Source organism: Balaenoptera borealis (genome assembly GCF_965194805.1).
Source record: "Balaenoptera borealis genome assembly, chromosome: 18".
Taxonomy (NCBI): Eukaryota; Metazoa; Chordata; class Mammalia; order Artiodactyla; family Balaenopteridae; genus Balaenoptera; species Balaenoptera borealis.
In genome coordinates, this window is record NC_138877.1 from 77,654,950 (window position 1) to 77,670,522 (window position 15,573).

Here is a 15,573-nt window from a genome sequence, read left to right on the forward strand (position 1 = left end):
CGAGGTAAAAATAAAACAGGTTATTCCCAGGGAGATATTTATTTTTTTTCCCAAAAATAAACAGCTTTTCCTGGGTAATAAAACTCATGAGTAGGATGTTGACCTCGACAGTTATTAAGACAACTATACTACTACTAACAAAGATAGAAATTATATTTTTAGGTGACTGGGCCTCAGAAATCCGAGTTAACTAGACTGATGTGTTTTTGTTTAATGTTCACTGCGTGTGTATCATTTTTCTCTGGTGCCCAGCTAAAGTAAATTAGCTCCCTTATGCATTCTCAAAATCAAGGTTAGTTGTAACCCCATGTCATTATGGAACATCTAGTAAAACTGAGCATGAAAGCAGCAAACCTCCCAGAGACTGGCTAAGACCTAACGCTGCTTGGCCAGCCCTGCACCTGCCGACGGTCTACAGGACCGCCCAGGGCCGCCCGTACACTGTGTTCCAACGTACCTTCCAGGACTCGCCTCCTCCACCCCATCCCCTCGCCCACCTACTGCAAGTAATCTCTAGCAATTTCATACCTTTTGTTTATTCAGTCAGACAGTGTTATACACGAAGTGATGAAAAACATGGGGAATGCTTACTTGGCACCTATTACATGGGATGAGTTGAGTTTAAACAATGGCCTTTTCAACGTTAGGTTCAAGAGCGGCATTAAATTTAACCTGAAAACCGAGGGAATTAATGTTTGAAGATTAAAGAGTGATTACTTCTGCCTTTTTAAAAGCATGTAGCAATGCCATTTTTTAAAAAGCTGGCTTTGAGTTCTGTTATTTATCTTTAGCCAAGATCTTTAAATGTATTATCCAATCAGAATTTCCCTTGGAAAATCTACCCATTTCATTTAAGTATTTGGCAAAATGGTGATTCCATCCGTAACAATTCTGTAGCTTCCAGAAAGATGTACACACTTTCTTTTCATCTTAGTGAACAAAAATGAATTTTTCATGTACCTCTGGGAAACAAAATATATAATCTTTTATCCCCAGTAAAGAATTTAGCATACAGATATAATAATAAAACTTTTAAAAAACCAGTATCTATTCCCAAATATATTAACACTTTAAAAGAATGGCTAAAATGTTTTCATGGTCACCTAGATAAAAGAGTGGTAGAAAAAAGCATTAGCTAAATGGCTAAATCTTTACTCTAAATAGTAAAAGAAACAAAGCCCTTACCTTTTAAAAACCAAAAATGACTATCAACTGTTTTAATATACTAAAAATTTTAGTGAGAAAATGTGTTTTGTGAGACACCGTGCTCAGCATCTTAGTAGAGTCAGAGTGAGCGTCACACAAACCAAAGCAACTGGGAATGCTGAGTTAGAGGTTTCACAGTGGCCTGACTGGTTACGAGTCAAAACCACAACATCTACTAGTTCTCAGTGTTTACAGCCAGACATTCCTTTTGCTGCTTATCGCTTCGAAATTACTAGCAATAGATGTCCGTTTGGTATAGTCACCCCAAGATCCTATGTCAGAAAATGAAAAATGTGAGACCTCATTAAAATTAAACAAGGCACATTAAGCAAAAGCCTCAAATCAAAATAGGAAGATTGCACTTATATATTTCATATCCATAAAATGCACCAAAACACTTCTCCTTAGAGCTACAAACTTGTCCAAGATATGCAAATTATAGCATAACATTCTCTAAAACACTGGACAAACTGCAAAAACTGCTTGAGCGAACGCATGTTAGAAATAACACGCATACTGGTTCTTGCAACGGCAGGGGGTCTGCATTGCTGAAACAGTATAGATTTCTATTTCTTTCGGTCCAACGGAACCACCCTCCTGCTCTTTGGTGTCTTCGACCATTGGACCGCTGCTGCGGCTAACAGGAAACCGTCCACTCCCACCTGTTACAAACTCTCTATCGACGTGCATGCTGTCAGCATCGTCTTCCGCCTCGCCATTCAGGAGCGGCATGGGGTCATCCGAGCTTTGAGCTGCACAGAAAACAAAGGCAAGTTTAGGTTCCCTCCACCGAAGCAGAGGACTTTTAAACACAGATGCTTCTCATTCCTTGTTGTCAGAGCACTGGACGCTCCAAAACTGTCAGATAACTTTACAATCTACGGATCATTAATGGACTTGGCACACTACCGAAAAACTTACTTTCCCCAATAGAAAACAATTCCTCAAATGTGCAGTTTCAGTGAAAAGTCATGGCATTTCAGACACCTACTTGAGATTTACTTGTCGGCATAAATTTTCATTTAGGGCTGTTATTTGGACAATGTAAAGCAGTTATACAACTCAGAGACATTTCTAAATAGTTTTAAAGATTCAGGACACTCTATGTTACGCCCCCAAATGTTCCTTCAGTTGTTTTTCATAAAGAAATGACAATTCTTGAACAACATAAAAACCATTAAAACGGTCCTCAAATTTTAAAAAAAGTTAACTTATTTCATTAACAGAAAATAAAGTAAAAGCCAAGATCAAGACAGGTTTGTCCAGTACCTCCCGAGGGCAGCTCTGGCCCCCTGCACCAAGATGCAACGCAACTGGAAACACCCACTAAACGTCTGGGTTCCAAGACATTTGGGAAGGACGCTACGCACGCACCTTATGAGACGCCCACTCCCGCATCTTGGAGAGCAGCTCATGGCACACTTGGCCACTCCTCCAGGGGTCACACACTCTGTGCAGCAATACCTCCTGCAATCCCCGGACAGCCTACTTCTCGGGAGCAGCCACTCGCACGCAGCGTATGGCTTGCTCTCCAGTCTTAAGGAGCACGCGTTTTTACAAAATTGAATCCAAACAAAATCACTTTCATGCCTCGCCTTTATTCATTTACCATGGCATGCATGCATCCCATCAACTAAATTCAAAAGGATCTTTCAAGTTGAATAATAACCCACTGGATGGCTGGATTACAGTTCACCCACCACCCAGCTCCCCACTGCGGCGTGGGTGGCTCCTTTTCTTTCCTATCATGAATATACCGTAACTAACATCCCTACAAATGCACCTTTGCATACACTTCTGGTTCTTTCCCAAGATAAACTAGAATGATTTCTGGGTCAGAGGGTATATACAACAAATAAGTAACAACTTTCAGTGTAATTTCTTTCAAATAAACATTTAAAAACAGAGAAACCTGAACTGTGCAGCTTCAATTACTTCTAATTTTAGACACACACGAGTGATTTTCAATGTAGGAATGAGCATATCAGTTCCAGAGTATTCTCCAAACTGTTGAAACAGTTTTAAATGAAAAAAAGTCTTAATAAAAGAGAAACACAAATTCTCAATGATCCGTATACGGAAGAAACAGAAACAGAGCCGTGTGATTTGTGCAGTTGAGAAAAAGTCTGCACAGGTATGAAGCCAAAAGCACCCTACAAATAGAGGTGATTTAAAGCCAGAGGCAACAAACTGAGGACTTCAGTCTTTTGTGAAGCTTTTCTTAATCCTCCACAGGCCCCAAATCAGTGACAGGCTAGGCTCCATCTTCGCTATGAAACAAGGTACTTTCAAAAAGTCAGTGGTAAACAGGACATCTTAGAAAATGGGGGGTTGGGGGGCTGGGAGAGGGACGTTCCAGGTACCAGTTGACAAAAGCCTCACAACCTTCAGTTGTTCTCGGCCAGCCACCGCAGAGATGAGGGGCCTGCAGTAGCAAGGCCCACGTTTGATGAGCCAGATCAGGCAGTTTACTGAGAACCAGTGCAGGTTATCGGGGCAAAGCCACAAACGTCCTCGTACAAAAGGTCAGACTTCACTGGGGATACAGTGCAGACAGCTTTACGTAGCCATACTCTCAATGCCTGGTTTTGTTCTGGAATTCAGGGCCAGTGTTCCTTGGGGAAAGTGACATCTAGGTTACAGCGGCAATTTCAGATCTCTGAAAAGCAGGTTTTAAAAAGAAAGCTGACAGGTGAGACATGAGGACCCCCCTCCTCCCCCAAAAGTGCAACAAGGAAACAGCTTCATGAAGGCAGGGAATGTGTCTCTTCACTCCCCAAGCCCAGTGCCTGGCAGTGTTCCATCGATGAACGATGCCCAGGCTCTAGCCGGAAAAGGCACACACACAGAAAGCAAGCAGAACTATGAAGAGTAACGAGAGGAGTCATCTCAGGTCAGACTAGCTATAAAATGAAAAAGGACAGGAGGGCAGACCTGCCACTAGGGGGCCAGATGAGCTGGTGGCAAAGGCAGGGCATGTTGAAAATAAAAGCGGGCACAGAGGAGCGGGCACAATACCACCTTAAAGCAGAGACTGATCCCTTAACCAGAGGCCCATGCAGTGCACTAGGGACGCTATCCTTTTACACGTGTCTTTTGTTCATGCAGGTCGTTGCTCACCAACAGAGCGGGATAAAAATGAAACAGACCAAAGCTTTCAGATTCTAGTAAAGAAAACTCTTGAACGTGGGAGGCACATGCTAATACAGACAGCCTAGAATTTAATCACTCTCTCCGTAGATACGCAGTCTTTGCAAGGCGTTTTTCCCATACAGGCTCCATCTGCCAGGATATGCAGCCAGCCGGCTGCTAACCTAGCTGCCTAGAACCCTGGGTGATGTATTTTATACCGACGCCTTCATGTCTTCATTTCTAGCACCTGGAAACAGGAAGGGCTCAAACAGCTCAATGGGAGCACTGAGGTTGTAATCGTTTACCTTTTAAAACTGCACTGTAAGCCGTGAAATTAAAATTGGCCTTCCAGAATTTTGAAGGACACTGCATCTGGACTCGACTCCTTTCTCCACAGCCACGGAGCACGCCACCTGCAGCATTTTCTCCCAACACACCTATCGCCATTGCCAAAGGAACTACCGAAATATTCCACACCGCGTCTGAGAAAAGTGGCTTGTAGACATTTCAGAAAAACACATTTTCTTCCTAAAGTATCCATTTTGATTCTATTTGTTTTAGAAAAGAAGCACATTCCCTTCCCATCTTCCTATTCCAGTTAAAAGGAAAAATTACCAAACATTTGTAAAAAGCGTCCTTATCTTTTACTTTGACTGCCAAAGCAGGGATTTGTTGACTAGACATGACTCCAATACATGTGAGACGATGCGTATTTATGACAGAAAATCACCTAGGATTGGCTCAAAATAAACCCTCCCAGTTTTCTATCCCCAGAGGTGGAGTCATGACCAGGTGTGACCACTGCCTAAGCAGCCCCTCATCCTTGACCTTGCGGCCATTAAAGATGCTCCATTCGGGAAGGTGCCCAGGGCAACACAGAAATCCGCATCTGAATTTTCATCTAAGACTTGAGAGTTGAAAAAAACTCCTAAAGCCAGATACCAGTGAGATTCTAAAACGACATAAACTATTTCTGATCAAGGAGTTTTAAAACATCGGAAAAGCCTTCCTTAACTTTTAAAGACAGGGAGGGGTCTGCAGCATTATAGAAACTGTGCCATCGAGGAAGCTTATTTTCGTGCTGGCTAGGTCAACTTGGGAAGATGTGCCTTTACTGTGCAAGTGGCACCCCCCTCATCCCAAGATGCAGAACATGCACACAACAGGATTTTGATCGCCAGGCACATTTACAACACACATCTAGGGCTTATGAGAAACACCTCATCAGACTTATTTTTTTTCATCAGACTTATTTTAAGGCAAGGAAATCTCTTACTAGGCAAAAACCAGTCTACACAGTCCTGTGCTTTAAGATGTGAACACTTAGGTAACAGGGCGCCACTCCCTAGACACAACCCACACAGCTGACACCGTGCGATGTGCGAACACTGTCAAGCACTTTCACTCAGCGGGTCAAGTGCAGCCTGGGGCCAGGGGACCAACTAGTTGTTCACCGTCCTCTGCGCCTCTTGAGGGGGCCAGCGTGGGAAATCCTAGGTGCTGACCCACAACCAAGCTTACCTCACACCCCTCTGGCCTTCCCACTGAACTGGGAGCTCTGACCATTGGGGAACCCTGTTCCCCATGAAAGGAACCAGGAAGGAAATGTTTCCTTAGTGGTTTCCCTGCATTACTAATTACAACTGTTCTCTTCTACTATACAGTACATTTTACCCAGATAACTACCTTTGCAAAGAAAGGTCCTGTTAAAATCACAACAGCACATAAAGCCAGTAGGAAGGCGGTTCTACCACACGGTGACCTTTCGTGGGACTCCTGCCAGGGCCTCAACTGCAGCAGACTGGGGGTGGGGAAATTCAAGAGGGCAGGTTAGTGAAGATACCAAGGACACGGAGAAGCAGTGACAGTTGTGGAAACACTAACGAGGGATCTGGGGTTCTGTTAAAAGAACACGGAAGGGAAGGTGCATGTGACGCAGACCACCGGAACAAAGCGTGCCAGGACCTGGCCCTGGCTGATTCCCGCTGCAGCTGCCACAATGCGCAGAGGACGAAGTGCATGAGGTTTGCTGAGCTGAAGACTAAAACAGAAAATCACTTGGTTCTTAAATGTCATTCATTCAGATTGTACTTATAAAATGCTATGTCTTTGGGGATTGAGATAAAACAATCATTTGTTATTGCAACACAATTAGGAATGTTCTCTGGTCAAATTTTTAAAAGCAAATACGGCCATTTACTGCAAGTTTGAGAACACTGAAGATACACCAGAAGTTATTAAAGTCTTTTGTGTATGTCACATACATGGAACTACATTACCAATTTGATTTCTATCATCTGAAGTTTTTAGTCATTAGCTAACCTGTATCACTTAACAAGCTCATTAAGCCAAACCCATCCTCCTTTCTCCTTGTCTTTTTAAGCCTGGTCAAAACGAACAATTCAGAGCAGAAAGTGGAGGGAGATTCTCTCTGTTAAATTCATCCTGGGGATCATGTGCTGAGCAACTTCCTACTGCTGACTTTAAGCTAAGTCATGATGTATTTTTCCTAAACGGTGTTTTATAGTAAATACCTAACACGTGACATATGAGATGCTAAGCTCAGTAATACATCTATTTGACTAACACAAAACCATGAAGTCAACTTAACACGTGAGGTCTGGTACCACCACAGCCTCCTACTGATGGCAACTGTTAACCCAAAATAAAACTGTAGGTTCCTGGGTCACTTTGTAACTCACACTGCCTCTCCCCAGTGAACACTCTGGAGCTGCACCCCAACAATTATGGATTAAAAACAAGATGAAAAGTTTCTCTCATGGATGGGAGTGGCATTCTTCTCTATTCTGGATCATTGATAATTTGGACAAGTTTTCCAGGAATACATTTGTGAATAATTGCAGTTACTCCTGAAGATTAACTAGAATGCTATACAGACCTAACACAAATTTTACTGAGTAGCTGCAGCTGAAATCCCGAGGTCCACCTGTCATTCCATCCTGAGCAAATGGTTGGTAAACGGGGAGGAAAAGAAAACCCAACCAACCCAAACTTAGTTATATATACTGATATTTCCTTGCACCATCCTAAATGAACAAAATCCATACCGGGGAAAATATTACCCCAAAGTACTTTTCATTTATATCAACCACCCACATAGCTTTGGATTTTATTTCACCTTCGAGAGGTCGTGGCCACAACTATCACATCTGTGTTCTGACCAGAGTGCATTCTGATACTGGTGTGAATGACCACATGAAAGGCATTTAAAGTATCAATGTCTGTAGTACAACTTGCTTCCAAGGATAGTCTGTATTTGAGCAGAACAAATTATCACTGCATTACGTTCTCTTACATCAATAAGGTTTCCATGGGAAAAATTACTCCGATTACCTTAAAATATCTGAAAACAGTTTATTAAGAGAGAGATCCTACTCGCTATGGAGAAGAGTAGGTAACTTTCACATTCGTGATTCCAAACTTAAAAAAAAAGTTAGAGTCAATTTTACAGGACACATACATCTTTAAGAGTTGGCTTGGCCAGAAATATTTCTGGAAGTTAATTGCTTTTGTGAATATATATTCCACACTAAAAACATCAATATGTGTAGTTATTAAATTCTAATAAGACAGAATAGACTAAGTTTATTGATAAGGTCCACGCTATGCATTTATGTAGCCAAGATAGTATTCCAGGCATCTATTTTTAAAACAGCAAACTTAAATTGCCCCCCCAAAAGATTTACAATTTCTCTAAATACTTTTACATGTGAAGTTATTCAAAGATGTTATTTTATATGCATATGTTACACAAGGGGGTAAACATATTTTTTTACTCTGGCATGAGAACTAAAAACTTATCTACAAAATGAGTAATTCAGAATGAGCAAAACCTCAAGCTCATACATTTATATAGCAAATCAAAACAAGATGTCAGAAATTAAATGAAAATGAACTAAAGCAACATACAAAAAAATAAATAAAACCCACCCACACACAAAAACACCCCAGTCACAGAATGTGAGTAACTATACAGCTATTGAAGCCAACTATTATTTCACTTAGAAAATTCAGGCAGTTGGGAAGAAAAACCTTGTTTTAGTAATTGGAGAATTACTGCCCCAATACCCCATTCACAGTGAGTATGTTATGGTAAAAAGAAAAAAGAGAAAGCTTCTCCCAGAGAAAAGAAAAAGGAGTGCAGGGGCAAGGGTGGGACGAAGGCCCGTCTGTTCTACATGCGCATTCACACACATGCACAATCCTGAGTGACACGTGGGCTGAACCTCAGGGGCCAGTAGCCAAGTGAGGGCCCGGAAACAGGAGCTGAGAAGTCAGGTGCACAAGCTGAGGGTGAGAAGACCCCCTCTCTCCACGTGCACTGGAGCAGCACTCTGGCTTAGGTGTGCGTAATCAGCACCTGCAAACTCAAACGCCAGGCTCCAACCCCATTTTCTTCTCAACTGGCATCCTCGACCTGAGCACCAGGAATGGGCACTTTGGGGAAGCTGCACTTTGAGTTTCATGTGCAAAACACCAGCCTCTAACCCAGTCAGCCAAGATGAATTCCTGTCTAGAGGAGGAAGATAAAGTCTCCCAAATACCTGCGTGATTATTCAAACCCAAATTGTGCACCCCCGGGGTCTAGGAAACAAGTTCTTAAGTTTTAGGAATCCTTGGAAAGGCTTGAAAGAGATACTTCAATAAGAATATACTGGCCAATTCAACCGAACTTAAAACCTGATGAGACAAGTTTAAAACTCTTTAGGTACATTTGAGTCTTCTTAGAATGTTAAGTGACATCCTTTTTAAAAAACTAAACAGAATTTAAGATTTATCCTATACACTAACATGACATGGACACCCGTCCAATTCTTGCATGAGGTCGTAGAGTGAAGCTAACAATACGATCCCAAATTAAGCAGGCATTAAACAAAACAAGGAATATTTTTTGAAGTTTAGACATACCTTCAGGTTGTGCATATGATTTTTATACCTTTCTAAAAACTATTAGGCCCGTAACTTACAAAAGCTATGAATTTGAGAAACGATTACTTTTAAGTTCATACATTCATTTCTATAGAAAAGTCACATAATCACAAGTTTTTATACTGACCAACATTTTAAAAGTTGTGAAGGAGATGATACAATTTTATTGACTCTGTAGGAAAAATGTTTTTGTTTGGATAGACTCCAGTTACACACAAGAGGCACAGCACTGGAAAGAGGATAAAGCTGACACATTAAAGTCAACTGAAACTAGCCACTCAGGTTTTTCTCAGACTATACTTGTATAGTTGTTTTTTTTTTTTAAAGCCAAAGGGCACAACTTTGTATTTATCTTTGGCAAATCTTATCTGAGCGCATAATTTCACCATGATTACTTTTCACCTCATCTCTAAACTTCCTTTTCCATGTAAGTATGCTAAATATTCCTGCCAAGCTAGTAATTCTTCTTAATTTTTTTCCCCCTAAATGAAAGGGAGATTTTTTTTTCCTCAACAGTAAAGAGTGACTAGTTGACTCTGCTTATTTACAAACCCCGAAACTATCTAAAGATAAAAAGGTGGAAGAACACTTAAATCTAAAATAACTTACCTTAGAGACTTAAGTCCTCAATGTCAAAGTGGCACACCGGGCCTTGCTGTGACAAACACACACCACACTGTGTCCAATGCAAACATCTACCTTCCCAGATGTGAAATTATATTTTACTATCACACCAACAATTGTTGTAAGCCCAGGAAAATTCACAGGAAAAAAAAAATGAGGCACAGGGGCAGATTTTTTTTTTAATAGTTGTATTTCAAACAGGTACAACAAACGAGAAAAATCTAATTCATGGCAGGTAAACCTGGGTGTGCAGAAAGTTATATACACACATTTACACTTCAGCTGTCAACACTGCCCTCTCATATCCTCCCCTTTCGTTAAATGGCCAATCTTCAAAGTGGCAACACAGGAAAAACTCCTCATCACTGCACCAGAGTCCTCCGGGCACAGTGCCCCTTACGTGAAGGAGTCATCTCGAAGGCGCTTTCAGCCATAAAAAAGAAAACACGTTAAAGAAAGGAAACACATTTGCTCCTTCCCACCCACAAAGTGGTCTCACCTGTGGTTCTAGCTTTCTTTGCTCCAAAGGGTTCCGACTCTTCCAAGCATCTCTTGCGATTTGTTCCCACACTAATGTGATTAGGAAATACATTCGGATGGCCCCCATTTAAGGGGCCACTGTTATAGAAAGGATTCAGATGACAATTCTGGAGGTTCAAGAGAAACTGGGTACACTCTTGGAAACCCTGGGTTTGAGCAATGTCTGCTGCCGTCAGGCCACTGGCATTTCTCAGGCTGTACGACACAAAAACACTGAATTACATCCCATTACCATTTTCATCTGGTCTCTGCTCCTGCTGAACTGACTAACTATCTGAAGGTGATATGAAAGAGCATACAGATTTACAGCAAGTCTGAATTAAAGAAGGAGTTACTCATCCTAGCTCTGTAACTAACTTCTCTCTTATGCACATTTGATTACTAAGCAAGATTTGGGAGACAGTAATTTAAAAATCAATATACTAAACTTTAAAAAAAAGGCATCTTCCTATTTAACTTCTCAAAATCATTTTTTATGTTAGTCTGAAGAATGTAAATTTATGCTAACTTCAGACTTAACCTGAAACTGAATTCTATATTATCTGCACTTAATTTTAATAATCCATTCCTTTAGCTCGAGTAAAATCATAACAAACAAACATGTACTGAATTGTCCATGGCATTTATAACAACTGGCTTCCTAAAAACAAAGCCAACTGGCTTAACGACAAGCCAGAATTTGTGCTAACATGTGACACTATAAGTGGAAGTTTAGAAGGATGTCCTGAGACTAATTTATCATCAGACTGGAGATCTGAAAAGCTGAGTTTTCTGTGTTTTGTTTTTTTGGCCTTAGGAAAACTTGCAGAATTTCAGAGCATTTGAGTGGGTGTTTCCTTCTAATACTGTCCTAGGAACTCATCCCCCTAGGCTGAGTCCTACCATCAAAAAGAATCAACATCATCCTATGTGGCTAATAACATTAACAAGGTCCGATGTCCTCTGCATTAGCTAAGAGTCAGACTAAATCAGAAGTGGTGGCAGAATATAAATGAAAGCTCTAAATAAGATGAATACGAAAGAACCAGTTGAAATTGTAAATCTTAATTAGGAAACAAAACTGAGGGAACAAAAGCAACTCCACGCTGAAGTTCCCCTGGAAGACAAGAAAATACACTGCTCTCTGAAATAAATCTGTAAACAAGCAAGACAGGTTGTTAGCTGCAGGCCGATCCACTGAAACTGGAGAAGCACCGAAGGGCCGAGGCAGCACCACGCCTCCCAGCGAGCTCTGCCACAGAGTGCAGTTGTGACCAAACACAGGCCTCGTCTTGTTCCCGAAAGAACAGGGCACAACCCTGGATGCTTTTTCCCTAGACTAACGTTAATGGAAAAAAAAAAGCCATTTCAGAGAGAAAACTACAGAATCAGGGACAAATAAGGATTTTCCATTTTAAAGATAACAATAAGCCCTGTATTCCTATTTCCAGCCATCATACTCAGAAGGTTCCAAACTCAGAAATGAAAAATCTATATACTTTTGGACAATCACTAAATATGTCTCCACTTTTAAAAGCATGAGATAAAGAAATGTATCCTACATTTTGAAGAAAGGCAAAAGCCCAAACTCAATCTGATCAAATATAAAAGAGACAAGACTTGAAAATCCCCAAAACCAACAATATTTTCTTAAAAATGTAAGGCAGCTGTGTGCAGGGCTACTGGGAACTAAAACTGACATTTTTATTTGATTTCATGGCTATGATTTCTGATAAACATTATTCTAAAATTTCATAATATTTTGATATATGAATTAAATAGAGAGGAAATATCAAAGTTTGGGTACAGTGAATTACATTAGTTATGTGTACAGAAAATGATCACATACTTGATTTTTAATATCAACATGTTATAGAAATTTAACATTCAAGCCAGTGTAAAACGGGATAATTTTTTTAAATGGTGTATTTCATTTTCAGAAGATATGAGTGAATGGTCCAAAAAGGTCCACTCTATCAAGGATGTGAACAGAATAAGTAGCCGCATTAAAATTAAAAAAAAAATTTAACTCTACATAATTTGAAAAGACAAAGACCCAGAACATTAGCAAAGTTTATAAAATGATCATTTCTATAGATAAATATGAACTTGCTCTCCAAAAATTAAAGAATACAGAAATGAGAAGTTGCTGCTTAAAATCAGGACAAATAACGCTGACAGTAAAGATTACTCCTCAGTGGATGATAAAATAAAGAACAGCACACAGATTTTTAAAATGGCATTTACCACCCTAAACGCCAATTCACTGAAGAAAGCTGAGATGCTCAGGGAGGATGTCAACTTTTCTAAGTCATGGAAAACAAGAACATCCAAACTACACTCAATTCCTTTACTCTTAATTCAGAAACTGAACAGTAGACTGAATCTGAGTTAGAATAGCAAGTTTACTGTTCTTCCAAGGAAATATAGCCTTAAAGAAAAAGAGTAAGTGCACGCCAGTATCCGGAGACTGTAAATGTCCGAGTGGGAGCGCCTGCCTGCACCTGAGAGAACACAGGCAGCGTCTCCTGCCCTGTGTCCCACTACCACGAGTGGTCCCAACACTTGCACATCACTGGGCTTGGACGAAGCCAATCAGATTTCCAGGTGGTATGAGGTATTATCTTCAAAACTCGAAAGAACAGTCACTAGAGTCAACTCATGCTATGTACTCCTCATGTGTGGACCAAGCAAGTAAGAACAATCACAAGCCGAACTGAACTTCAACTGGTTCCTCATATAACTCTGAGGGATCCAAAGAGTGATCCAAAGGGGAGTTCAAAACATTCCAGCAAATGTATGGACAGATATCAGAATCTGGGACATAAGGTAACTGGAAAAATTAATTGGGAGATTATAATTTTGGCACTATCCCTACAGTAGTAGTATTAGAAACAGGGACATACAGTACCCCTTCTCCACTTCTGGTGAAACTACAGAAGTTTTCAACTATATTATTTCTCAGTTACTAAGGACTGAATGTAACATTCGGTTTAATAGTGTTTATGTTCCTCTAAAGCAAAAAGATCCGTTAATACCTGACTCTGGTACAGGACAGCAGAACCTCCCATTTCCCTCTCCTACCTCCAAATGTTTTCCTTCCCATCTCCTTTCCTACGTACCCACATTCATCCCTCCTTTCTTTATTTGTAGTTTAACATGCTAATTCTGCCTTGCTCATATTTAAAAACTTGCAAGTGGCTCTGCAATCGTATGGTGCACAAAAACTGGGTGGAAAGGAATGACTGGGGCCACCAATCCAGGGCAGGCACTTTTTCTGCAAAGGGCTGGACAGCAAGGACTTCAAGCTCTGCAGGCCACAGTCTCCATTATCTCGTTGTAGCCTGAAAGCAGCCTTGGATGATGTGTGAACACAGCACTGGCTATGTTCTAATAAACCTTTAGTTACAGGCACTGAAATTTGAATTTCATATATTTTTACATGTCATGAAATATTATCCTTTTGATTTTTTCAACCCTTTAAAAACATAAAAATCATTCTTAGTTTATGGGCCATACAAAACCAAACAATGGGCTGGACCAATTGAGTAACATTTAACCAACAGATGATACTGGTAACTAGTCCTCTACTCTTTTTTAAAAAATTTTATTTTATAGAAGTATGTTGATTTACAATGTTAATTTCTGCTGTACAGCAAAGTGATTCAGTTACACATACATACATATATATATATACACACACACACACACACACACACACATATTCTTTTTTATATTCTTTTCCATTATGTTTCATCACAGGATGCTGAATATAGTTTCCTATGCTATACAGTAGGACCTTGTCGTTTATCTATTCTATACATAACAGTTTCAACTGCTAACCCCAAACTCCCAATCCTTCCCTCCCATTCCCCCTCGCCCTTGGCAACCACAAGTCTGATCTCTATGTCTGTGGGTCTGTTCCTGTTTCGTAAAAGTTCATGTGTCATATTTTAGATGCCACATATAAGTGATATCACATGGTATTTGTCTTTCTCTTTCTGACTAGTCCTCTACTCTAAATAACAGATGCCTATGGGTTCCTGAAAACTGTCTCTCTGGTAATTTTATGCACAATTCAAACAAAAAAATAACTTTTTAAAAGTTGCCGAATCTGTTAAATCACAAAATGTTAAATATCAAGAGAATATCTAAAGGTAAACTTTAGAAGAATGTAAAATAAAAGACTTTGAGAGAGCATGCATGCAGAAGAAATAATCATTCCTACTCCATCTGAGTGTTCTCTGTTAAAAGTTCTAAGTGTCTTACGACTGAATTAGGCGACATGCTTAATATGAATGAGGCGGAAACTGTCTTTACAGGTCTGAATTCCTCGTCGCCTCTTAATACTTAATAAGTAGAAAGGGTTTTCAAACGTATTACACAGAGGCTGAAAATCACGTGGATTTCTAGGTGAAGAGCAGCATAAAGAATAATTAAGCGGTATAGTTCTTAAAACACTTTAACAAAGGAGGCTCAGGTCTGTCTTTAAATGCATTTTTTAATATATGCTCTCCTATTTGTTAAGCATGTTTCAATTTTAACGTTTTAAGAGTTGAAACAGTTATCCTGGTTAAAATGTATCATCAATTTATTAAGCCTTCAGCTCTATTTAGTGCTACAAGTTTAAGCAGGGATTAAACCTAAGCTACCCTCCATGATTTTCCTAAAATCCAATGGGAGCTGGGCACATGAATGGGATTTAGGATTTACAGGTTCTATGATAACTTCCCATTTGAATGTGGTCTTGTCTTCTGTTACAGGACTCTTCAAACAGTCAAGCCTTCGCTCTTCAATCCCGAGGCACTCACTGCGGGCGTCATATGGCCACACTGCACTCACGGCTGGCTCCTCCTACCAACCCCACGTGAGGGGCTGCTAAAGACAAAGTTAATCTGAACTGTGGTCTTCACACACTAGTCCAAATGGAAATTTTCAGTATCTGGAAGATACTGTTCAAAATTACTCTCAAAAACTGTATTTTGCATGAAAATTGGGGTAGTAATGAAAGTGTACACAATATTTTTAGACTAAATCTTTAAAAAACACACACATGAATTTCGTGCCTTTGGTTTACTGCACTTGGGCAGATGATGCCTGATCTAAAGTGTACCTCTGTCCATTTCTGACAGCAAGAAGCCC

At 40.2% G+C, this 15,573-nt stretch overlaps 1 protein-coding gene across 1 annotated transcript in view; it reads right to left on the minus strand.

Annotated features, from left to right (window-relative positions):
* The window catches only part of ANKRD10 (ankyrin repeat domain 10), a 33,090-nt gene that overhangs the window by 2,989 nt on the left and 14,528 nt on the right, over positions 1 to 15,573 (minus strand). The window contains exons 4-5 of the mRNA XM_082365806.1: positions 10,412 to 10,647; positions 1,869 to 1,958 (exon numbers count right to left, since the gene is read on the minus strand). Of these exons, the coding sequence (XP_082221932.1) occupies positions 1,869 to 1,958; positions 10,412 to 10,647 (326 nt within the window). The remainder of the gene's footprint in view (positions 1 to 1,868; positions 1,959 to 10,411; positions 10,648 to 15,573) is intronic.